The sequence below is a fragment of the Camelina sativa genome, chromosome 17 (assembly GCF_000633955.1).
Source record: "Camelina sativa cultivar DH55 chromosome 17, Cs, whole genome shotgun sequence".
Taxonomy (NCBI): domain Eukaryota; kingdom Viridiplantae; phylum Streptophyta; class Magnoliopsida; order Brassicales; family Brassicaceae; genus Camelina; species Camelina sativa.
Window position 1 is genome coordinate 1,411,960 of NC_025701.1, and position 20,938 is coordinate 1,432,897.

At 39.3% G+C, this 20,938-nt stretch overlaps 7 protein-coding genes across 10 annotated transcripts; 3 read left to right on the forward strand and 4 right to left on the reverse strand.

The window, feature by feature from the left end:
* On the reverse strand, window positions 16-543 carry LOC104759065 (vegetative storage protein 1-like). The gene has a single exon (XM_010482036.2). It carries the CDS (start codon window positions 445-447, stop codon window positions 16-18), a length of 432 nt encoding a protein of 143 aa, XP_010480338.1. The 5' UTR covers window positions 448-543.
* LOC104754530 (probable inactive histone-lysine N-methyltransferase SUVR1) lies at window positions 2,257-6,115 on the reverse strand. Its single transcript, XM_010476742.2, has 11 exons — window positions 5,932-6,115; window positions 5,353-5,552; window positions 5,212-5,253; window positions 4,933-5,121; window positions 4,584-4,860; window positions 3,458-4,437; window positions 3,100-3,353; window positions 2,947-3,013; window positions 2,808-2,858; window positions 2,584-2,680; window positions 2,257-2,481 (listed from the first exon to the last, which is right to left on the reverse strand). Exons 2-11 carry the CDS (start codon window positions 5,536-5,538, stop codon window positions 2,453-2,455), a joined length of 2,172 nt encoding a protein of 723 aa, XP_010475044.1. The 5' UTR covers window positions 5,539-5,552; window positions 5,932-6,115; the 3' UTR covers window positions 2,257-2,452.
* LOC104754532 (mitochondrial import receptor subunit TOM9-1-like) lies at window positions 6,918-7,562 on the reverse strand. The gene has a single exon (XM_010476743.2). The coding sequence runs from the start codon at window positions 7,504-7,506 to the stop codon at window positions 7,216-7,218; it is 291 nt and encodes a 96-aa protein (XP_010475045.1). The 5' UTR covers window positions 7,507-7,562; the 3' UTR covers window positions 6,918-7,215.
* On the forward strand, window positions 7,764-12,841 carry LOC104754533 (pre-mRNA-processing factor 39-like). Of its 4 annotated transcripts, XM_010476747.2 has the most exons (15): window positions 7,764-7,934; window positions 8,136-8,380; window positions 8,513-8,622; window positions 8,884-9,113; window positions 9,685-9,852; window positions 9,971-10,358; window positions 10,444-10,544; window positions 10,626-10,689; window positions 10,822-10,965; window positions 11,097-11,249; window positions 11,335-11,451; window positions 11,569-11,799; window positions 11,889-12,194; window positions 12,285-12,389; window positions 12,493-12,841. In XM_010476747.2, exons 2-15 carry the CDS (start codon window positions 8,143-8,145, stop codon window positions 12,601-12,603), a joined length of 2,466 nt encoding a protein of 821 aa, XP_010475049.1. In that variant the 5' UTR covers window positions 7,764-7,934; window positions 8,136-8,142; the 3' UTR covers window positions 12,604-12,841. The 4 variants fall into 4 exon arrangements, with proteins under 4 accessions (XP_010475049.1, XP_010475046.1, XP_019095186.1 ...); XM_010476744.2 differs by lacking the exons at window positions 10,444-10,544; window positions 10,626-10,689 and having other exon boundaries at window positions 7,767-7,934; XM_019239641.1 differs by lacking the exons at window positions 10,444-10,544; window positions 10,626-10,689 and having other exon boundaries at window positions 7,767-7,934; window positions 8,141-8,380.
* Window positions 13,341-15,598, forward strand: LOC104754534. Its single transcript, XM_010476748.2, has 2 exons — window positions 13,341-13,561; window positions 13,811-15,598. Exons 1-2 carry the CDS (start codon window positions 13,456-13,458, stop codon window positions 15,436-15,438), a joined length of 1,734 nt encoding a protein of 577 aa, XP_010475050.1. The 5' UTR covers window positions 13,341-13,455; the 3' UTR covers window positions 15,439-15,598.
* Window positions 15,685-17,713, forward strand: LOC104754535 (auxin-responsive protein IAA10-like). Its single transcript, XM_010476750.2, has 5 exons — window positions 15,685-16,312; window positions 16,704-17,017; window positions 17,100-17,232; window positions 17,310-17,371; window positions 17,476-17,713. Exons 1-5 carry the CDS (start codon window positions 16,047-16,049, stop codon window positions 17,490-17,492), a joined length of 792 nt encoding a protein of 263 aa, XP_010475052.1. The 5' UTR covers window positions 15,685-16,046; the 3' UTR covers window positions 17,493-17,713.
* Window positions 17,774-20,673, reverse strand: LOC104754536 (subtilisin-like protease SBT1.2). The gene has a single exon (XM_010476751.2). It carries the CDS (start codon window positions 20,385-20,387, stop codon window positions 18,051-18,053), a length of 2,337 nt encoding a protein of 778 aa, XP_010475053.1. The 5' UTR covers window positions 20,388-20,673; the 3' UTR covers window positions 17,774-18,050.

Consider the following 20,938-nt stretch of genomic DNA (forward strand, 5'->3'; position numbering starts at 1 on the left):
TAGAGAGAATATAACTTACCCGAAGAAGCCATTTTTCTTGTGGTAAGGTATGGTAGAGAGAAGCGTGTCGTCGATGTCAAAGATCCAAGCGTCCATACCATCACACTTAGACTTGCTACAACACATGCTCCCGAAATGAAGAATGACCTCATCAACGGCTCTCGCCACGTCATCCTTGTACTGCGATGAAGTCATGTAGTCCTCAATGTGCGATACACACTCCTGAGGCACCACATCGAAGTTTCTGATGTTGTTAACCTCCACGTTGATCCTCCAGCTTTCACAGTACCCTTTCAAGTTCGTCTTGATCGCTGAAGAAACGGCAACGTTCTGGCTTGACGACGAACCTAGTCCTTTGAGTTGGTTCAAGATGTTCCAGTCACCAGCTGAGACGACTCCGACCAAGAGTGAGGCTAATGCTAGGGAAAGAAACATGGATCGGTCCATGTTTGAAAGAAAGAAAAAAGAGTTTTTGGATCTTGAGATAGTTTGATCACGAGTGTGTATAATAGAGAAGAAGAGTAGTATAAGTAGAAGAGTCAGAAGTGGACCTAGCTAAATAATAAAGGAAAAGAATTATTAATATCCAAATCTAAACCCATGTTTGTTTCATTAAATCATTTTTAAATAATATTTGGTTGTAGTTATATATTTTAGGGTTTCGATTATATCGTTGTCATATGATCGAACTTTACAAGTTTTTATTGGGGACAAAATTATGAAAGTTTAGCTTAATATGCGGGAGAAAAAAGAATTAAAAAAGGAGAAAGATGAGGATAAGAAAGATAATCGCTAAGAAGTATGATTGTATGAGCAATTGATCTCCTTGATTAATGGCGATATAATTGTCAAAAAACATTGCAACATGTATCTAGATGTATAAATATAATCTATTTGACTATCGGCACATACATAGTGCAAGTATATGTTATCGGAAATTAATATTTGAGAAAGAAAAAAATTGGAATTTAAGCGAGATGGATGATAGTGTGGAATAGTTGTAGATATAATAATTGATGCAATCAAAATCAAACAACTGTCAGTACTACTTACTTTTCTAACAGTTGAAATCAAACGATGCAATTAAAACAAAAATGTCCAAATTAGGCATTTACTGTATTATCTTTTCACATCGAATCAATAAGATTCATTCTTCTCCAACGCAAATAGTAACACACGATCGAGAGTCTCACCGTTTACATAAGCTAAAAAATATGACACACAAAAGTTGTTTATATTTCTAAAAAAAAAAAATATAGTACGGCCAAATGAAATGGAAAGGACAAAGAGACATATAGATCTCGAGGAAGTGGTCAGGTTATGGTGACAAAATTGATTGGGAGAGTTGGAATGGAAGCACATGGAATTATATTTTTAATAAATAAAAATCGGTGAATAAATTGAAATATTGGTTTGCTAGCAACGATGTCGATAGATGGAGACAAATCTTAAATCATAGTTAATTAATACATGCATACAGAAGTTGCAAACCATGTTCGTCCTGAACAACTCAAACTTGTTTCCACTTGCCACTTTAACTTACATATACAATCTCCAACTCTAAAATCCTTTTTTTTTTGTGTGTGTAGATGAGTAGATCAATATGGTAGTCTTACTTGAATGATATAGTGAAATATACACATTACGACTTGTGAAATATTTGTTTTCTTCTCCAACATTCATCTAATAATGTAGTTCCACTATAAATCGTTACGAGTCAGTGGTTGACATTAGAAACACGTACCGTTGGACTACAATTAAATGCTTATTGTTGTCAACTGCCAATTCATCTACAAAATGAATAGATTGAAATACGCGTGATCATGATACATTTTAGGATACCATTTTAGTAAAAGCTTTTCTTCATTGAACAAAACAGTTATTACACAAGAAGTACGTAGACTGGTCAAAAAGAGATACACCGATCTAACACTTTGAAAAAAGATGACATGAATTGTTTATAGTTTCCTAACTAATTAGATCGTTTATGGCATCTGATTAATTTCATCTATAAAACAAATTAAATATAGTGAGAAAGTTGTTCAACGGCGGCAATCTGAGCTGTCATCACTTGTTTCAGATGAACAAAACCATGTGCGGGAAACACAATACAATCACTGCATAATTCCATTTTCATAATTTCTTGACTAATAGTTAAGAAAAAACTATAATGTACAAACTTGTCTATGCATTTGTCCGTAACTATTTCCAAAACAGTACGGTAAATGGATTGTTTAAGAGAGATTTAGAGTTAAAGATTAGCCAAACTTCTACTATTTAAAGGAAAGTCACAATACCCTCAAGTTTTGCTGAGTTTGATCTCACAATAACCGATTAAGCTTTTCGTTCAACCTACAAAATCAACTGACCGGGACCGGTTTGTTAATTAAGAGAGAGTCCCATTCACCAAAATACATAGGTCTCATGTCATTTTTTCTTCTTCATTATATTCTCAGGCTCTGTTCATTATCTGCTTGTTCTCTGAAACATAACAAAAGATTCCGTGAGATGCAGAATTGATATTACTCAGTCCCATGTAAAATAACCAATAAACTCTAGTAGAATCTTCTGATGATTACTCACTCTTTGATCGCTTCATGGTCCTGCAGAATCTGCTACCACACAGACATTCAAAGGGTTTCATCAGAGAGTCGTCATCGTCGAAGTCAATGCCATAATCCTGAAAATGTGAAGTCCATAATTCACATCAGATCAAAGTATATAGTATATACCAAGATATCTGTAAGCATTAAAAATATAGAAACTTCTCAGCATAAGATAATCATGGATCGTGAAATTTTACACACCCATGTGAGTTCCTCCATTGCCTCGATGTCTCTTGTTGCGAAAAATGCAAGCTGGAGAAGATTACAGTTATATAATTTTCACAAAACATAAGAAACAGATGAGAAAAGGTTTATAAATGAGACCACCACTGCATCATACATGATAATAATGCTGATATGGAGTCTCAACGTAAACTGGGATCTCGATCAAGTTTGCATCAAGGCATCTACACACATGAAAGAACAGAAAGAAACATTAGTTGAATATAGAGAAAAGGCCAATTGTGTTCTGTGTATTACTGCGAGCCATTACCTGTGGTTAAGGAACCTTGCGATATTTCCATAACACGTCCCATCAAGACACAGAGCTTTGTCATTCTCTAACCATTCTTCAGAACCCCAATGTGCATCCAATATCACCGGAAAACTGAGTTTATCTTCGAAGCTACGCTGGTATAACTCTGACATTGTCAATATCTCTCCAATGTACTCACAAATAAATGCCCCTTTAGGCAATTTCTCCAATGTCCTAAGGCCCCAACCTTTCCCATTTGGTGTGAAAAACACCTGACATGAAAAAAAAGTGATTGATCAAAAGTGGAAACTAGTTGATTTCTATATCAAGATGAACGTAAAACACGGAAAAGACTTGGTTAAGGTAACTGTTTTACCTGTAATTTGTTGTGGATTCCTCTTTGTACCACTCGGTTACCACATCTTTTAGTACAGCCACATTTGATCCAACATTCTTTAATGGCTTTCCTCTTCAAATGCCCTTTACATGGTTCCAATATCTCTGTTTTTTTAGCTCTCTCCAATGGACACTCTTTACAGAACATAACCACCTGCTTCCTTTGATCACGCGCCTCAGAGATCCGAGCTTCCAAGAAATCCTCTTTAATAACGCCATCTGCTGTGTAAGCAAACCCGTTATCAACAGCAATTGCACAGTTGCAAGGCATTGCTGAAGTCAAGCAATCTTCGATACAAGAAGAGGAACAGCTTTGCTCATCAGAGAAACTTGAGAGTGAGAATTTCACTGGAGCATCTCGAAACACAAAGTTCTGAGGCATGTAACGGAAATGTGAAGGAGTCTCGTCGTTGATCTCATTCACCCATGGAATCTCAACGTTTTCTTCAGCAACAGTAATGTCCTTTACATTGTTAATTGCTCTCCAGCCATCTGAAGAGATCTCGCATTCAGGAACAACTACCAACCCCATCGAAATGCAAGCTGCAGCGCTTTCATCACCCACCTTACTCACGGTTTCTGTTTCAAGTGACTGGTTGGTTGAATTGTTTACCATGTCTACGTAACAGCTACACAAGTCCTTCATGAACCCAAGGACTGAAAACTCGGGGTGAACAATTTTGTATGACTTGAGGCACTTCTCTTCCATTGCTCTTCGAAAAGCATCCATAGAAGGCAAACACAAATTCGTTGTTTCTCCAGTTGCAGGCGCGAAAGTTAAACAGATCTTCGCCTCACCAGAAGTCGAAGAAGCTAATTCAACTGAAGCAGCAGTAGCTGAAGGAGGAACATCCTTGGTAGTAGAAATACAGAGAATCTCTTCAGTTTCTCTATCCCGTTCTTCCACATGAGTATTTGATTTCTCCATCTCAAGCATGGGAGCCGAGCAGTTCCCTGTATCTGAATAATGTGAAGAAGTGTCAAAAGGAATCATTACAAGAGACAGATCAGACTAAAAATGCAAAGGCTTTAACATCTCATCACAACCACATAAAAGCTATACAAGAAAGATTACTAAGTTTTATCTTGCACTCATGAAAAAATACCTAAAATCAGAGGCTTATGATCGGTATTGGGCTCATCCTCATCGTTGAGAATAATAAGTGCACCGTCCTCAGAGTCCTTTTCATCTTGCGTAGGAACAGCTGGCAATGGAAGTATTGATGGTACTTCTTCGGGCTCCATTGACATGCGACTGCTGAAGCTAGAACTTGCATTACTGTTATACACAGTCATTGACATTCCTCTTTCACCACTTCTGCGTATGTACCTCTTTAAAGGTGGTAGTTCATCATCATCTTCATCTTCCTCTTCAGGAAGAATCTGTTAAAACCAAATAAACACATGTTTATATAATGATACTAAGAAACCCGAGACACAGATGAAGAAACATACCTTGGAAGCATCTTTGTTTGACTTCTGTGATATGGCACTGCATATGCTAAGGCTTGTGTTGTTGTCACAACCTCGTCCTCGCTTTGGGCGCAATCTCCTTTTCAAAGGAATTTCATCTTCATCCATCTCGTCTTCTTCATCATTCACCAAAGGCTGAGTTATCTTCTTCCCCCTGGTCGTTGCAACTCTCTAAAGATTAAATAAACAAGAACATCAAAACCTTAAGACAAAAAAAGAAACACCCGGAAAGTGTCATCAAATCATGACAAGTGAGCTTACTTTAATCTCCTTTTTCTCTTGTTTCTTCTTCGTTTCAGTGGCCTACAACACAGAAATATTAAGAAAGATAATTGACTTAGTTCGAATATGAAAAATTCAAATAAAGGAAACTCAAAAGTGATTAAACCAGAGAAAACAAACCTGTGGCGGATCTTCCTCCTCAAAGATTGCATCAATGAGAACCTTATAGTCCTCAGCTTCTATGAAATCCCACTTATTGTCATAAGCCTCGAGAAGGTTCTTGAGGACCAATTTTACTTTCGCCTCTTGTATTCCCAAAAGCTTCATGGCAGCACAAGCTTTCTTAATCTTGGGATTTGGTGCCATTTTTAGAAAATTCTCTGCAACAACAAGGCCGAATTAAACACTGAACTCACAAAACTTGAGGAAAAAAACAGAGAAAAGTAACAAAAACGAAAACTTTCATCTTCCTCTCCCCGGGTGAAGGAGGGAAAAACCAGAGACGAGTAAAGAGGGTTAGATGAGTAACGAAACTAATGTGACTCTTAAAGCAACCAAAATACAGATACTTTTTTAGTTTTTACCCACCAAAAAGATTGGAACTTTATTTTTGTTTCCAGAGGGAAACCGAACAGACCACAACGGTAAACACACAAATGTAGAAAAACCCTAAAAAGTCGAGCAAGCAAGGGTCTCGAGATTATCTATGGTGGACACGAAATAGAATTGAAGCTATTCCAGATAATGAGAAGAACTTACCAGCAAAAAGAAGGAACTCTGAAACTGATTTTAGGGTTGAATTTGGCGTAAGAGAACTGGATTATCGAACTTGCAGAGAGATTTGAATCCTTGTGTTTTTTTCTTTCTCGGGGATCAATGTCTCTCTCTTTGTAGAGAGATTTGAAAACTTAAAGAGTAAGACAGAGGAGACTCTCACTGTAGAAGAGACTGTGGATTACTAAAAGGCAACTTTTACCATTCTGACAATGTTGTCAAAACGCAAAAACGCCATAATGACAATACAGAGAGAGGGAGAGAGAAAAGGTTGATAAATTGAAGTACAAATGGGCCAGCACAATATATATTATACACTAGTTTTCTCTTTTAACCTTCGGACTAACCAGATAACTACAGACTATCTTTTCTTAATGTAATTTGCATAAACAATTTGTTCTATGATTGCATAAACAATTTGCTCTTAATGTATCATATATCTTTTTTTATTTTTTCTCTCACAATGTAGTAGAGTTCTGGTTTAGTATGATTCTAGTTTTGTTTTTAAGTTGTACATTTCTCCTTTGTACTTTGGTTTTGAAGTAAGTAGGAGATAAAGAAAGAACCCTTATGTAGATTCCGCCATTCTGGAATTAGAGAGACAGCTAAAACATTTTTCCAACTCAAAAAAACCCTTGTGCAGTCCGAGACTACCACATTCACATTGAACAAGAGATAGATACACTGAGGCTCCAAAAGGTTTATAATAAACCCATGAACAAACATCAAGGGAGTGATGATTGTTGTAGTAGTAATCAGATCTGAGTAGCAAGAATATGTCCATGAGAAAGAGTATCAACAGATCCGCAGCAAAAGCTTTGGTCTTGCCAAATAAATTCCTCAAATTTGAAATCTTTTGACAGCTTATGAGTTTAACAATCCTCCATTAACATCACTTATTGCATAAATATAAGAAAAGCTCTGTTTTTTTTATATAGTGCTCAAATTTGAAATCTTTTGGTAGGTATGAGTTTAACAATCCTCCATTAACATCACTTATTGCATAAATATAATCCACTTCTACAAGAAAAGCTCTGTTTTTTCTTATATAGTGCACAAACCATAAATTGCCAAACAAAATTCTAAGAATGATGCTCAAACACAAGCTTGAAAAAATAGCGAATTCACTGAGAAAAAAACCCTTATAAGTAAACCTACGCGTACACAAGGCAACTAAGCGTTTCTAATCGAATAGCACAATAAAAAAAAAAGCATGAACATACCAAAATCGAAATAATGATATGATCGACGAATTAGGGTTTCTCAAGATTAGTACATCGGCATCCCAGCGGCCGGTGGAGTTCCGAGAAGGCTGGTTTGCTGTAACTCCATCTCGTTAAGTATCTGCTCTCGATCCATCTCTATGATCAAAGGCACTACGAGGATCAGCAACGTCGTACCTGCGATCCACGCCGCCTTCCCGGTGCTCTTTAACAGCTTCTTCGACACGTAAACGGCGTCGCACGCGGCGCTTTTTCCTTGAGAGACGATGTCCGAGTTTGCAATCTTCGCCAAGATGCTCGAATCTTTACCGCCGGCTCCGATTCTCTTAGGCGCCATTGCTTTTGGAAATCGACAGAGAGAGAGAGAGAGATCGAAAAAAGTTACACAAGAGCACGGACGGAGCGAGGGTTTTACTCATTTAATGAAAGGGTTTTTTAATGGGCGGTTTACTTAGCCCATTAAGTTATCTAAAGGCCCATTAAGTAATTTAAAGGCCCATTAGTTATTATTAACGGCCCAGTTTCAGTTCAACTGATCGTAAAGTGCGCCGACCAAAAACACGATACGCGTCGCCCCTTTGGTTTTAGTATATCGTCGTCTCTCTAACCCTATACCCTCCTCCTCCTCTCTTTAAACGAAACAAAACCCAGAATCAAAAAAAAAAAGAAGCTGAGAGCTCTTTTCCATTGAAGCCACTTTCGAAGACAGGAATCGACTAGTTTGGGAAGACTTCTAGAAGCGAGCAATCTTCTTCAGTTCACGAGGTTAATAATAATATCCTTGTCTCGTTTTACGAATTTGGGAATAAACCTAGGGTTTCTCTCATTAGCTCGGTTTTTTCGGGTTTCTGATTTTGTTTTGATTATGATAAGATCTTAGCTTGTCATGTTAGAAAACTCCTTATGCTGCCTTCTAGATTGTAATTCGTAGGAATATACTGATGTGAACTTACTTTTCTGTTCTAGGAAAGTTATGGGAGACAGCGAGGCCATGGTTGCTGAAGGATATACTTCTGCTTCATATGGAGATTATAATGCTTCTGCTACGACTGTGGAATCCACTGGGAAAGAGACTGCACCTAATGTTGATCCATCACACTCGGTCAATGGGACTGCCCATGGAGTTGGTCTTACTGCTCCTGCTGAGAATGGAGTTGTAACAGATAACGTGGCTGTAACAGCTCCAGCATCGGAGCTTGGAGACAATCCTGGTAATTTCTTCTTCTTTCTTTAGCTTGTATATATGTATATGTTCATGTTTATATTCTTTCTCACTAATGACACCATTACAACTTGAACAGATTCTTAACTTTGATGATTTAATTCCTTGGCTGTTGTTACAGGCTCTGCTCTCTCACCAGAAGAGGAGCGCTTATGGAATATCGTAAAGGCTAATTCCTTAGAGTTCAATGCTTGGACTGCCCTGATTGATGAGACGGAGAGGATAGCTCAGGTATGTGTGGATTTTCATTTTCTCTTTCTCTATGTACTCTGCTCTCTGACCTCTGAAATTTTCTTTGGCGTCGGCTCCAAAATGTCTCTCATCTGTATCATGTTTTTATAACTTGTTTTGCTACTTGAATCTTATTAGTAATGAAAGAGTATTCCCCTTATAGTTGTACGCCATAAGTCGCTGTCATCTTTCAATATCTTTTGCTAGGTTTTTGTCGTCTGGTACTTCATTCATTTGTTTTTCTTGCTGCCCTAATTACAGGACAATATAGCAAAAATCCGGAAGGTGTATGATGCTTTCCTAGCTGAATTCCCTTTGTGTTATGGCTATTGGAAAAAGTATGCGGATCATGAGGCTCGAGTGGGGGCAATGGACAAGGTCGTGGAGGTTTATGAAAGAGCAGTGCAGGGAGTGACATATTCTGTGGACATCTGGTTGCATTATTGCACTTTTGCCATCAACACATACGGAGATCCAGACACAATCAGAAGGTAATGAATGCTTATGCCTTATTCTTCTAATTGTATGTGTATTAACAACTTGGTTGATTTTTCAATTACCTAGACAAAATGATTTTTACCATCTAACCCTTTTCTTAGATTGCTACAGCAAGTCCTCTCATTTAAGGCGGAAAGATCTGATGGAATTATTTTTAAAATACTTCTTTTCTTCTATGCAAATACAGTAGTTTTCAGCTTCCTTCTATACCTATCTGATATTTTTATCTGAAACTGCTCCGTTTTTTATTGCTCTCTTCTTCTCTGGTTTGAAAATTTTGAAGTTAAAATATACCTGTTTTATTTGTCACCCTCCCTCTGAAGTGCATCCATATGCAAAATGCTGCTGGGAAGATGTCAACTAGTTTTGGGCTTAGGTAGCCCCTGACTGCTCGATTTTGGCCATGGTATGCTTTTACCAGGAAGGTAAATGCAGTGTTTGGCAGTATCATGCATTCAAAGAGTGAATCCATTTCTCCATAGAAGTTGTGTTTGTCTTTATTGATTGGATATGTCTGTGTCTTTCATCTCATATGACATTCCTTTAACTATAATGCTGCTGCAGGCTTTTTGAACGAGCTTTGGTTTACGTTGGGACTGATTTCCTTTCCTCTCCATTGTGGGACAAATACATCGAGTACGAGTACATGCAGCAGGACTGGAGCCGAGTTGCCATGATTTACACCAGAATATTGGAGAATCCAATTCAAAATCTTGATAGATATTTCAGCAGGTAATTTTGGTGACTTAATTAATCATTTTCGTCTGTGCTGAACTGGATAGTTTTTTATGTTGCCTCTTCTTTCTCGTATTTTTTGTTTTTGTTTTGATAATCGATTGTCTTGCTATAGCTTTAAGGAACTAGCTGAGACACGGCCTCTGTCGGAACTAAGGAGTGCTGAGGAATCTGCTGCAGCTGCTGCTTGTGTTGATGCTTCTGAGAGTGCACCATCTGCGTCTGGTGGAAAGGCAGATGAAGGTCAATCTCAGGCTGATGGTTCCACCGATCAATCCCCTAAACTGGAAAGTGCTGGTTCAGTTGATCCTGAGGAGTTGAAGAAATACGTTGGCATCAGAGAAGCCATATATACAAAAGCCAAAGAGTTTGAATCCAAAATCATTGGTTTTGAAATGGCTATAAGGAGGCCCTATTTCCATGTGCGGCCTCTCAATGTCGCTGAGCTGGAGAATTGGCACAATTATCTGAATTTCATAGAAAAGGATGGAGACTTCAATAAGGTACTGGGGTGCATAACTCTCTTATGTGAACGTAAAAAGTGTTTTGTAGATTAAGTTGTACCTCAGTAATATTATTGACCTACAGTCAAGTAGTATCTGGTGCATCATATGCTTGATTGGGTTTCCATTGGATCAAACAAGTTTTAAATGGGAATTAACTGAGACCAAAGCATGGGGCTCAATTTGGTAACTTTTAAGGCTAAGTACTTCAAACTCTCAATTTGTCAATGGATATTATAGGTACACGAGTTATCTTTGTTGTTAAAGTTCTAATGTTATTAATGCAGGTGTCTTCCTAACAATCTGTCTGTCAGGCAAGGAGGGTCCCTCTGTATGTGAGGGCCCCTCTGTTGGACTTGTAGAGTATTTCTTGTGGTTTTCTCCTATGTGCTTTCTATGATTACATGTTTTTTTTGCTAGTGATTATCATTTGTGTTTTACATTTGAGTGCCTAATCCAACAGGTCGTCAAGCTGTATGAAAGATGTGTGGTTGCCTGTGCAAATTACCCAGAATACTGGATCCGATATGTATTAAACATGAAAGAAAATGGAAGTACCGACCTTGCCGACAATGCCCTTGCTCGAGCAACTCAAGTCTTTGTCAAGGTACGAAATTTGTTTCTCCAAACCTTTTTGGATAGTCAAATTTCATGATTTACGATTAACTTTGTTGAATAACTTAGAAATAGTCAGTGTTGACCCTCGTAGTTATTTATCTGCTTTCTTTTCTTTGATAGAAACAACCAGAGATTCACCTTTTGGCTGCTCGACTGAAAGAGGAGAATGGGGATATAGCTGGTGCGAGAGCTGTATACCAGTTAATGCACTCTGAAATTTCTCCCGGACTTCTTGAAGCAGTAAACGAACATGCTTACATGGAACGCCGACTAGTAAGCTTTCATGGAGATTAAAGAATTAGCATAGATTATTTATCACTGTTTGTTTCCCTTACGTGTCTCCTAATCTTATCTGTAGGGTAATCTGGATGATGCTTTCACTTTGTATGAGCAAGTAATTGCTGTTGAAAAGGGGAAAGAACATTCCCCAATACTGCCATTTCTGTATGCTCAGTATGCACGGTTTTCATACTTGGTACGTCACATGCTCTTGACTACCAAGACGTTATACAACTGATTTTTGAACTCGTTATGTTTTCTTGACGGAGTATAATGGTGTTTGGCTTCTTACTTTTCTCAATACTACTTGCAGGTTGCCGGGGATGCTGAGAAAGCTAGGAGGATTGTAGCCGAAGCACTTGACCATTTACAACCGTCAAAACCTCTCTTGGAATCACTGATTCATTTAGAATCGATCCTGCTACCACCAAGAAAGATTGATTACCTTGAGCCGCTTGTCGAAAAATTTATCAAGCCAGATGCTGATACCCAGAACACTGCGAGTTCCACTGAGAGGGAAGAGCTATTGTTAACATATATAGAGGTAATGGACAAGAAATAAGACAATCCTTATATGAAGATCCTGTATCTATATTATTGTTTTAAACACCCAGATGTTTATGGCTTTTGCAGTTCTTGGGTCTTTTTGGAGATGCGAAGCCCACTAATAAAGCGAAAGATCTGCATGCAAAACTTTTTTTATCTCAACGGAGCACATCAGAGCTGAGAAAGCGCAGCGCAGATGATTTTCTCTCGTCAGATAGGACGAAAATGGCGAAAACTTACAATGGCACTCCACCTGCCCAGCCAGTATCCAATGCATATCCAAATTCTCAGACTCAATGGTCTGGTGGTTATGCGGCGCAGCCTCAGACTTGGCCACCAACACAAGCAGCTCCTGCTCAACCGCAACAATGGAACCCTGCTTACGGTCAACAGGTAAAAATACCAAAGATAGATACCAAACCCATATCTGTTCTTGCATGTATGCTTTTACTCTTATAATAGTGTTTTGAATATACTCTGTAGGCTGCTTATGGTGCATATGGGGGATATCCCGCCGGCTACACAGCTCCACCAGCACCAACACCTGTGCCACAGGCTGCTGCTGCTTATGGTGCATATCCTGCTCAGGTAACGAAAATAGTTGTTCAATAACCAAAATTACAGGGATCAGCCACGAGTTGTTTAGATTGGATCAACTAACTGGATCTTTACTATGTTAAAACTTTTTCAGACATACCCGACACAGAGCTATGCTCCTCCAGCAGCACCAGTGGTTGCGCCGGTGCAGCAACCTGCTGCTGCTGCTGCTGCTCCGCAAGCTTACTACAACACGTACTACTGAGAGCCTGTTCACTGTTGGTGGTTGATTTTGTAGCGAGATTGATAAACCATTTGCTTCTACCTACTCAAGTTTAGTGTCGAATATGTATCTTTTCTCGATCAGTGACAAAGAGATTTACTTTTCTTCAGTTGCGTGATCCGTAAAGGTTGTCGGATGTTCGTCGGTTATTAGACAGATTGTAACCAGAGAATTAGAATTGATGAGCCGGTTAGTGCGGTTAAAAATTATCTTAAGTTAATCTTGCATGAGGGAACGAACTTGTCATAGAAATCTACAAAACAGATTCGTTATTAATTTCACCATATATAGAATGGGAGGAAGCTCGTCCGTTTATCTGAAGAAAAAAGTGAGAGATTATTTTTCTAGTATAAACTTCAATAAAAGAAATTCAGTAATTCACATATATATTTTCGAAATTGATCAAAATTTTCATAGTATTTGGGGAATGGACCTCAAATTTAGACTTTTATGGGTTAATAAAACACACTTACAACTTATAGGGTATATTTGGATATATTGAAGAAAAGATATTTTGTTTTTGTGCGACAGTCCAAAAGTTTCTCGTGTTCATCAACATCTTCTGTTACTTGTGTTGATAACAAGTTTCTTGGAATAACAAAGGTGATAACTTGTCCCCCAAGGTAATCGGTTATGTGTAGAATTGCATAAAACTGTTAAATTCCGTGACTTTATTTTTTTTGGGTTCTTTCTTGAGTTTTCTCTGATAAGAAGAAAATAATAATTAAAAACTTGAAATTTTTGTTTATTCCGAAGGGCAAAAGGATGCTACAAACAAAGCTGACATCTTTCATCTTCCTTTCATTAGGGTTTTGGTGAGATCAGAGAGGGAATATGTTAGGTTACAAATGTCTCCATTGGAACAATGTCACAGATCTAGCGCCATTAAAAGACCCTGTAACCTTCTCCCTTCCGTCTCCCATTCCCCAATGGCCTCCAGGTAAAGCTCCTATTCCATCAAATTCCCGAATTTCCAAAAAATTCCAACTTTTGGTTTGCTTTTTCCTTGGTGGTTGTTTCTCGATTTGACCCCCAATTCCCTTAGGATTATTCAATTGGATCTCTCCCCTATATCCGCTAATCTAATTCAAACAATGGTTAATTAGAATCTTTAAACAGGGGAAAAAGATTCTTTATAAATTCTCTGATTTTTGTTTTTTTTTTCTCTGCATCCTTTGAGAATGATCAGGTCAAGGATTTGGCTCTGGAACAATCAATCTCGGCAAATTGGAAGTCATAAAAATTACGAATTTTGAATTCATATGGCGATACAGATCCACAGAGAAGAACAAGAGCATCTCCTTCTACAAACCAAAGGGGTTGTTGCCTACAAACTTCCATTGCTTAGGTCACTACTGTCAATCTGATTCTCATCCTTTGAGAGGTTATGTTCTTGTGGCTAGAGATTTAGTGGATTCATTAGAACAAGAGGAACAAAAGCCTGCGTTAGTGGAACCTGTTGATTTTACTCTTGTCTGGAGCTCGAATGATTCAGCAGAAGAAGAACGTATTAATAATACAAACGGACGCGGTTACTTCTGGTTACCGCAGCCTCCTGAAGGGTATAGATCGATTGGTTTTGTGGTTACAAAGACTTCCGCGAAACCAGAGCTGAATGTAGTTAGATGTGTTAGATCTGATCTTACTGATGAATGTGAAACCCACAATGTCATTGTCACTGCTGTTTCAGAACCTTTAGGTGTTCCTTTGTTTATATGGAGCATTCGGCCTTCGGACAGAGGAATGTGGGGCAGAGGTGTCTCTCCTGGTACTTTCTTCTGCAGAACTCGGCTTGTTGCTGGTAGAGAAGGTCTCGGTATTGGTATTGGTATTGCTTGTCTAAAGAATCTTGATTCGGGTTTACACGCTATGCCAAATGTTGATCAGATTCAAGCTTTGATTCAACACTATGGTCCTACACTAGTCTTCCACCCTGGTGAAATCTACTTACCTTCTTCTGTATCTTGGTTCTTCAAGAACGGTGCAGTTCTCTGCGAAAAGGGTAATCCGATCTATCAACTTATCGAAGAAAATGGCTCGAATTTGCCTCCAGGAGGAAGCAATGACAAACAGTTTTGGATTGATTTGCCGTGTGATGATCAACAAAGAGATTTCGTCAAGCTAGGAAACCTTGAAAGCTCGAAGCTTTACATTCACGTTAAGCCTGCTCTTGGAGGAACGTTCACGGATCTCGTCTTCTGGATCTTCTGTCCTTTTAATGGACCAGCGACGTTAAAACTAGGACTGGTCGATGTCTCATTGATCAGTATCGGACAACACGTCTGCGATTGGGAACATTTCACTCTACGAATCAGCAATTTCTCAGGTGAACTTTACTCAATCTACTTCTCTCAGCACAGTGGGGGCGAGTGGATCGAAGCTTACGACCTAGAGTTCATCCCGGGAAGCAACAAAGCAGTTGTATACTCGTCGAAACATGGTCACGCAAGCTTTCCCAAGGCTGGGACTTACCTACAGGGATCGACGATGCTTGGAGTTGGGATAAGGAACGACACTGCTAGTAGCGATCTCTTGGTTGATTCGAGCTCAAAGTATGAGATCGTTGCGGCAGAGTATCTAAACCGTGACGGTGTGGTGGTGGCAGAAACGCCGTGGCTGCAGTATATGAGAGAATGGGGACCAAAAGTTGTGTACGATTCAAGGGAGGAGATAGAGAGGTTGATGACTCGATTTCCGAGGACGGTTAGGGTTTCACTCGCCAACGTACTGAGAAAACTTCCAGTAGAATTGTCTGGCGAAGAAGGTCCGACGGGACCAAAGGAGAAGAACAACTGGTACGGCGATGAAAGATGGTGAAGAGATTACCATGGGAGCCCGCCCTAAGTTGATTGTTTGCTTGTAAAGGAAGAAGAAGAAGAAGAAGAAGCTTTAATTACGGAAAGATTAATAAACACGTTTAGCGTAGGATTTAACGTAAAACGCTTGTCGTTTAGAAGTGTATACAGGTGGGTCCCACGATGTAATTAAATTAAACAAACAAACTTATTTATTACACTTAATTAGACGAACAAACCCAAACCAAACGCATTCGTGTACCGTTTCCGCTTTTTCCTTTCTCTTCTCTCTCTCTCTGATAAAAAGTTTCGATTTTTTTTTTCTTGTTTTGATCCGCGTGAATCGAAGTCTTCCTCTCGAATCAAGAGAAGAAACCTCGTTTTGTTCCCAATTTTAGCTCTGGGATCCGTGCGTTACCTGAAGATTCTTTTTTTTTTTTTATTTGCGTTAATTCTGTCTCGAGATTTTAGAATTGTAAGAGGTATTGAAAAGTTGAAACCTTTATTGTTTTTATGGGTTTCTTCAGACTTTGATCGATGATTGGATTTGAATCAAGGTTTCTTCTTAGGCACTAAGTGGCGTTTTCGTCTCTTTTGCTTTGTGTGTTTCGTTTATTGATTTTGGGGATTATGAATGGTTTCGGAGATGTTTGTTCTTCAAGTGGGTCGGTGATGATCGGAGAAGACGACAACGCTGCACTGTCTTCAGAGGATTCGTCTTGCCCTGACGAGTCGGTGTCAGAGACAGAGCTCGACCTAGCTTTGGGTCTTAGCATTGGTCTGAAAGGTCGTCGGAAGGTTCGATCTTCTTTGTCGTCCTCGTCTTCTTCTCTCACCAGAGAAAGTGGAACGAAACGCTCTGCTGATTCTTCTGCCGCTGCCTCAAACCCTACCAGGTAAAAATTTCAACTTGCAGACTTATAGACCATATGTATATATGTATATGATTGGTCTCAGATTTTAGTATTGTTATCAAATCAAGGCTAGGTAGATTTTGAATCAAATAGAGTTTCTAGGCCCCTATGTAATATTAAGTTATGCTTTTGGATTTCATTGGTAATGTTATATGATGTCTCTTCTCTTGTCTTTTGTATTGATGTTTGCTATCTCTTTTTCTAATTTTAGACATATATGTAATGGACGAATGAATTAATCACAGGACTGGATCGTTCTCTGAAATGTTTTTGAGTTATACTTGTGGATTACATTGGTAATGTCATACTGTTCTTTCTCTTGTATATTGCAGTTTGCTATTTCTGATTTTAATTTCTTATGGTAATGGAGCAGACAAGTTGCCGTAGGTTGGCCGCCTCTACGGACTTACAGAATTAACAGTTTGGTCAACCAAGCTAAGTCATTAGCTACTGAAGGTGCCTTGACTTCTGACATTCCAAAGGACACAACAAAAATTGGCGTGGTGGCTGCAAAGAAGGATGATGATTCCTTCATCAAATCTACCAGGACTGCTTCTATGCTTGTGAAGGTGACAATGGACGGAGTTATAATTGGAAGGAAGGTTGATCTCAATGCTCTGGAGTCTTACGAAGCCTTGGCGAGAACTTTGGAACATATGTTTTTCCAAATACCTTCTTCTGTAACAGGTCAGTTTTTTTAATTCTATTTCATGTCTTTTCAAATTCTGTGTCTCTTGAATTTGACTGGTTTAAATCGATCAATTTGCAGGATCAAACACACAAGGATGCAAGAAAATCAAGGAAACACAAGCTTGTAAATTGCTGGATGGCTCATCAGAATATATCATAACGTATCAAGATAAAGACGGAGATTGGATGCTTGTAGGAGATGTTCCTTGGCAGTACGTATTTGCTCTTAATATCTTCCTTATTCATCATCTTTATTTGTTATGTATAAACGATCTTTTCGTGTTCTCAGAATGTTCCTCGGGTCCGTGAAAAGACTCAGAATCATGAAGACATCAAGTGAAACCAGAGTTGGTATATAGCAAAAACATCAATTCCCTGTCTCAGATCGTCTCTGCATATGTTAAGAAATACTTTTCAGTCCAGCATCGATCTGAAGGTGAATCATATTCTGTCAGGTGCATATGATCAATGATGGAAGTGGGAACAAAGAGATATGAAAGAGACAAGAACACAGATATATTGTTTTACTTAAAAACAAAAGCCAGGGTTCGTTTCTTGTTTCTTTAATTTGATTACATGTCTTTGATCTGTAAATTGTTAATCACATTCACATATATGAGTATACAAGAATGTACATATCAAACAACAACTGAACCTTCTCTTTGAAGATATTTGTATATTTAGGGTTTATCACTCCTATGGCGCCTGACTGAATATTGCTCGAACTCAATTTATTTCCTTTTGATCGCATAATGGCCAGTAATTTGTTGTTTTAGTGGTTTGATTGTGCAGAAAAATCAAAGAAAGCTAGCATCTGGATTAAGGTTTAGTGATGAAATCGAACTATATGATAGAATCACTATTAGTTTCATTTTCAAAATCTGAAAAATGAAATACAGCTAGTGTGTGTAGTAGAATAACAACAATGAATCAGCTTCACTAGGTTTTCTTAGCATCAAAACCTAATAAATCTACTATTTAAAAGCTAACACAAACTTTTGAAACAGAATGTAACGTTTCCTTCATTGGCTCAATTCTTCAAAGTCACAGAGATTGGGCTCCTAACTCGCTGCATCTGGTTCCGAGAGTTGACCCAAGTCAACTGTCCCTGTGCAAAGGTAGCCACAATTTTTCCTCTGTTTCTCTTCTTCAATACAAACCATACTCGATAACTCAGCGTTTGATCTGCGTGGTTAAACACAAGTCTCTTAGGGTTTACAACCACTTTGATCCCCTCAGGAGCCTTGACGTTCACCGAGTATATCGAATTAGGGCTTCCAACGTTAGTCACACGTCTTGTGATCATCTCTGTCGTCTTGCCACGTTTGAAAATCACTGAAATGGACGGGTAATTGAGGCTAAACCCCGGATTTTTCCGCAATATACCGTTGCAGGTCACGTTCTTGTGAGTGATTGCTAAAATGTCTGACCTTGTGAACCCTAGCGTGCAGAGGTAAGTAATGTAATCCACTGGTTGAATGTTGTAAACCAACCCCGGGTTTATAGCCTTTTGCGGATTTACATGCCCTGCTCCAATGGCAAACACACCAGCTGGTTTGTTACCGTCTTTTATCGCTTTGCCTTGACGATCATACAAATCTGCTGTTGTCATCAATGCGGACTTGATAGCAGCGGGAGACCAATTCGGGTATGTAGACCGGATAAGAGCAGTGATTCCGCTAACATGTGGACAAGACATTGAAGTTCCTGACATTACAGTGAAGTTAACTCTTCTGGTGTCATAAGGAAGTCCAGTTGGTCCTAGATTCTGAGGCCAAGCCGCGATGATATTGACTCCCGGAGCAATCATATCCGGTTTTAGTATCGAAGGATTGGCTAAACTTGGTCCTCGAGCTGAAAACTGAGCCACTTCCGGTGCTCTTGACCGCCCAGTCACCGTCCCACCAAAAATGATCTTTGCCTTTGGTTTCACCGTGGCATTAACATAAGCTTTGAGAAGAACTGACTCGGCGTATCCTATCAATGTAGCTGGTAAGAGATGAACGTCGACAGAATCTTCTTCTTGGTTGATCTCTGTGTTGGCTAAGATCATTGCAACTCCACCTGCTTCTTTAATCGCTTCACCTTTCTCCGATCTTCCATTGACACCTCGGTCACAAATCACCATTTTGCCTTGGATTTTATCTCTTGGAAGTGACCCTCTCAAGCAGAACTCACTTCCTTTTTCTCCTCCCGTGACGTAAATAACCTCAACCTCTCTCTCGGCATTCTTTAAACCTTTCCCTGGATACAATGACTCTCCATAGAGAAGCTTTCCGTTAGCTAAACGGACCACAGCAGGAAATTTTCGATCAAGCGTGCCTGCACCAATGGTTGAGACCCAAGGAGCTGTGTTTGCAACCGAGCTGTCGATTGGACCATTGTTACCAGCTGCACAGATTACAGATATACCACGTTCCATGGCTCGGAAGGTTCCAATGGCAATCGTGTCATCATACAAAGGAATGGGGAAACCGCCAAGGGAGAGCGAAAGAACATCGACTTTATCTTGAATGGCTACATCTATAGCTGCTAGAATGTCAGAGCTGTAACAACCATTGAACCAACAAACTTTATAGACTGCAATGTGAGCTCCAGGTGCCATCCCACGAGCCACACCAGCTCCATTGCCAAGAACACTTGCCATCGAAACAGAGGATCCACCAACTGTTGAAGCCGTGTGAGTCCCATGTCCCGTTGAATCTCTTGCCGAGATGTACTCACGAGGCATGTTTGGTGATTCCTCTGGGGAGTTAGCGACACGGTGTCCTCTGATGAAGAATCTAGCACCGATTAGCTTTCGGTTACAGCTCGAGGAACTGAAGTTCTCTCCTTCTTGGCAAATCCCTTTCCATTTCCGTGGAACAGAAGGCATCCCGGTATCGTCAAAGCTAGGACTTTCAGGCCAAACTCCTGTATCAAGCACGCCGACAATGGTGCCTTGACCAAACCGAGATTTAGACCATACACCGGAGTTCCCAAGACCGTCGAGTCCCAAGAACTTGTAAGAGTAAGTGGTTTGAACCTGGAGAACATGGTCAGGTCTCACTGCAACAACTTCAGGTGAATATCTCAGCATCTCGGCTTCTGATTCAGTTAATAGAGCAGCAAAGCCTTCCATGGCAGAGCCATAGGAGTAGAGAAGTCGTGAAGAAGGCTCTTCTTCTTCTTCTTCTTCAACACCCAAAACCGCTTCTTGGAGGAAAGAAAGATGCCAATCAAACTTTGAGGTAAAGGTTTTAGCGGTTTCGGTGTTAGGATGAAGCTGAACAATGTAAGTCTGTTTCTGTAGGATTTTTGAGGAAGAGAAAGAAGAACAGAAGAGAAGGAGGAAGGTAGTGTAGAGTAGGAAAATTTTGGATTCCATTGCAGCGAGCTCAAGAAAGGAGTTGGTTGGTTAGTGTTGTTGAAGTGCATGGTATTGGAGAAGAAGAAATGGGTATTTAAAGAAGAGTGAAGAGTAATTCAAAACCTGGGGTTCGGAGTCTAAGGAAGAAGATGATGAAGCTCGTGAAGAGTAAGAGCTCTGCATCACGAGTATCCTTTGTATGTTGCAGAGGGTAGGAGCTTCTTCTCTTTTGTTATTTCAAAGCTCAGGACAGGAACTATTAAGTGAAGCTGTTCAAGTTTTTCACTTGTAAGGCTTTTTTTTGTCTGCCTTTGTCTCTCTGTGTTTTTTACTTTTTGCTTCTTCACGAGATTTAATGGTTAGATTTTATTGCGTATATTATTAGCTTTGTTTTTGCCCTTTTTGAGCAACACAAAATTTTGAAAATTTATTTGGTTTCTGTTGAATTTTACTGGATTAATGAAATTAATTATATACTCAAACTCAACAAAATCAACCATTGGCCAATGCAATTTTTCAATTTTTAATATGTTTAAGTGACTTCTAATTATATAGCCTAAAATAAAAAA

What these genes read in the sequence shown, in the direction of transcription:
- LOC104759065 (XM_010482036.2), bottom strand. Translation starts at nt 447, where the DNA reads ATGGACCGATCCATGTTTCTTTCCCTAGCATTAGCCTCACTCTTGGTC.
- LOC104754530 (XM_010476742.2), bottom strand. Translation starts at nt 5,538, where the DNA reads ATGGCACCAAATCCCAAGATTAAGAAAGCTTGTGCTGCCATGAAGCTT. An exon ending in GAATCCACAACAAATTACAG is followed by an intron (nt 3,354 to 3,457) that starts GTAAAACAGTTA and finishes TTTTCATGTCAG; the next exon opens with GTGTTTTTCACACCAAATGG. An exon ending in GCAAGGTTCCTTAACCACAG is followed by an intron (nt 3,014 to 3,099) that starts GTAATGGCTCGC and finishes TCATGTGTGTAG; the next exon opens with ATGCCTTGATGCAAACTTGA.
- LOC104754532 (XM_010476743.2), bottom strand. Translation starts at nt 7,506, where the DNA reads ATGGCGCCTAAGAGAATCGGAGCCGGCGGTAAAGATTCGAGCATCTTG.
- LOC104754533 (XM_010476747.2), top strand. Translation starts at nt 8,143, where the DNA reads ATGGGAGACAGCGAGGCCATGGTTGCTGAAGGATATACTTCTGCTTCA. An exon ending in CTTACATGGAACGCCGACTA is followed by an intron (nt 11,250 to 11,334) that starts GTAAGCTTTCAT and finishes TCTTATCTGTAG; the next exon opens with GGTAATCTGGATGATGCTTT. An exon ending in ATGCACGGTTTTCATACTTG is followed by an intron (nt 11,452 to 11,568) that starts GTACGTCACATG and finishes TACTACTTGCAG; the next exon opens with GTTGCCGGGGATGCTGAGAA.
- LOC104754534 (XM_010476748.2), top strand. Translation starts at nt 13,456, where the DNA reads ATGTTAGGTTACAAATGTCTCCATTGGAACAATGTCACAGATCTAGCG. An exon ending in CATTCCCCAATGGCCTCCAG is followed by an intron (nt 13,562 to 13,810) that starts GTAAAGCTCCTA and finishes GAGAATGATCAG; the next exon opens with GTCAAGGATTTGGCTCTGGA.
- LOC104754535 (XM_010476750.2), top strand. Translation starts at nt 16,047, where the DNA reads ATGAATGGTTTCGGAGATGTTTGTTCTTCAAGTGGGTCGGTGATGATC. An exon ending in GCTGCCTCAAACCCTACCAG is followed by an intron (nt 16,313 to 16,703) that starts GTAAAAATTTCA and finishes GTAATGGAGCAG; the next exon opens with ACAAGTTGCCGTAGGTTGGC. An exon ending in AATACCTTCTTCTGTAACAG is followed by an intron (nt 17,018 to 17,099) that starts GTCAGTTTTTTT and finishes ATCAATTTGCAG; the next exon opens with GATCAAACACACAAGGATGC.
- LOC104754536 (XM_010476751.2), bottom strand. Translation starts at nt 20,387, where the DNA reads ATGGAATCCAAAATTTTCCTACTCTACACTACCTTCCTCCTTCTCTTC.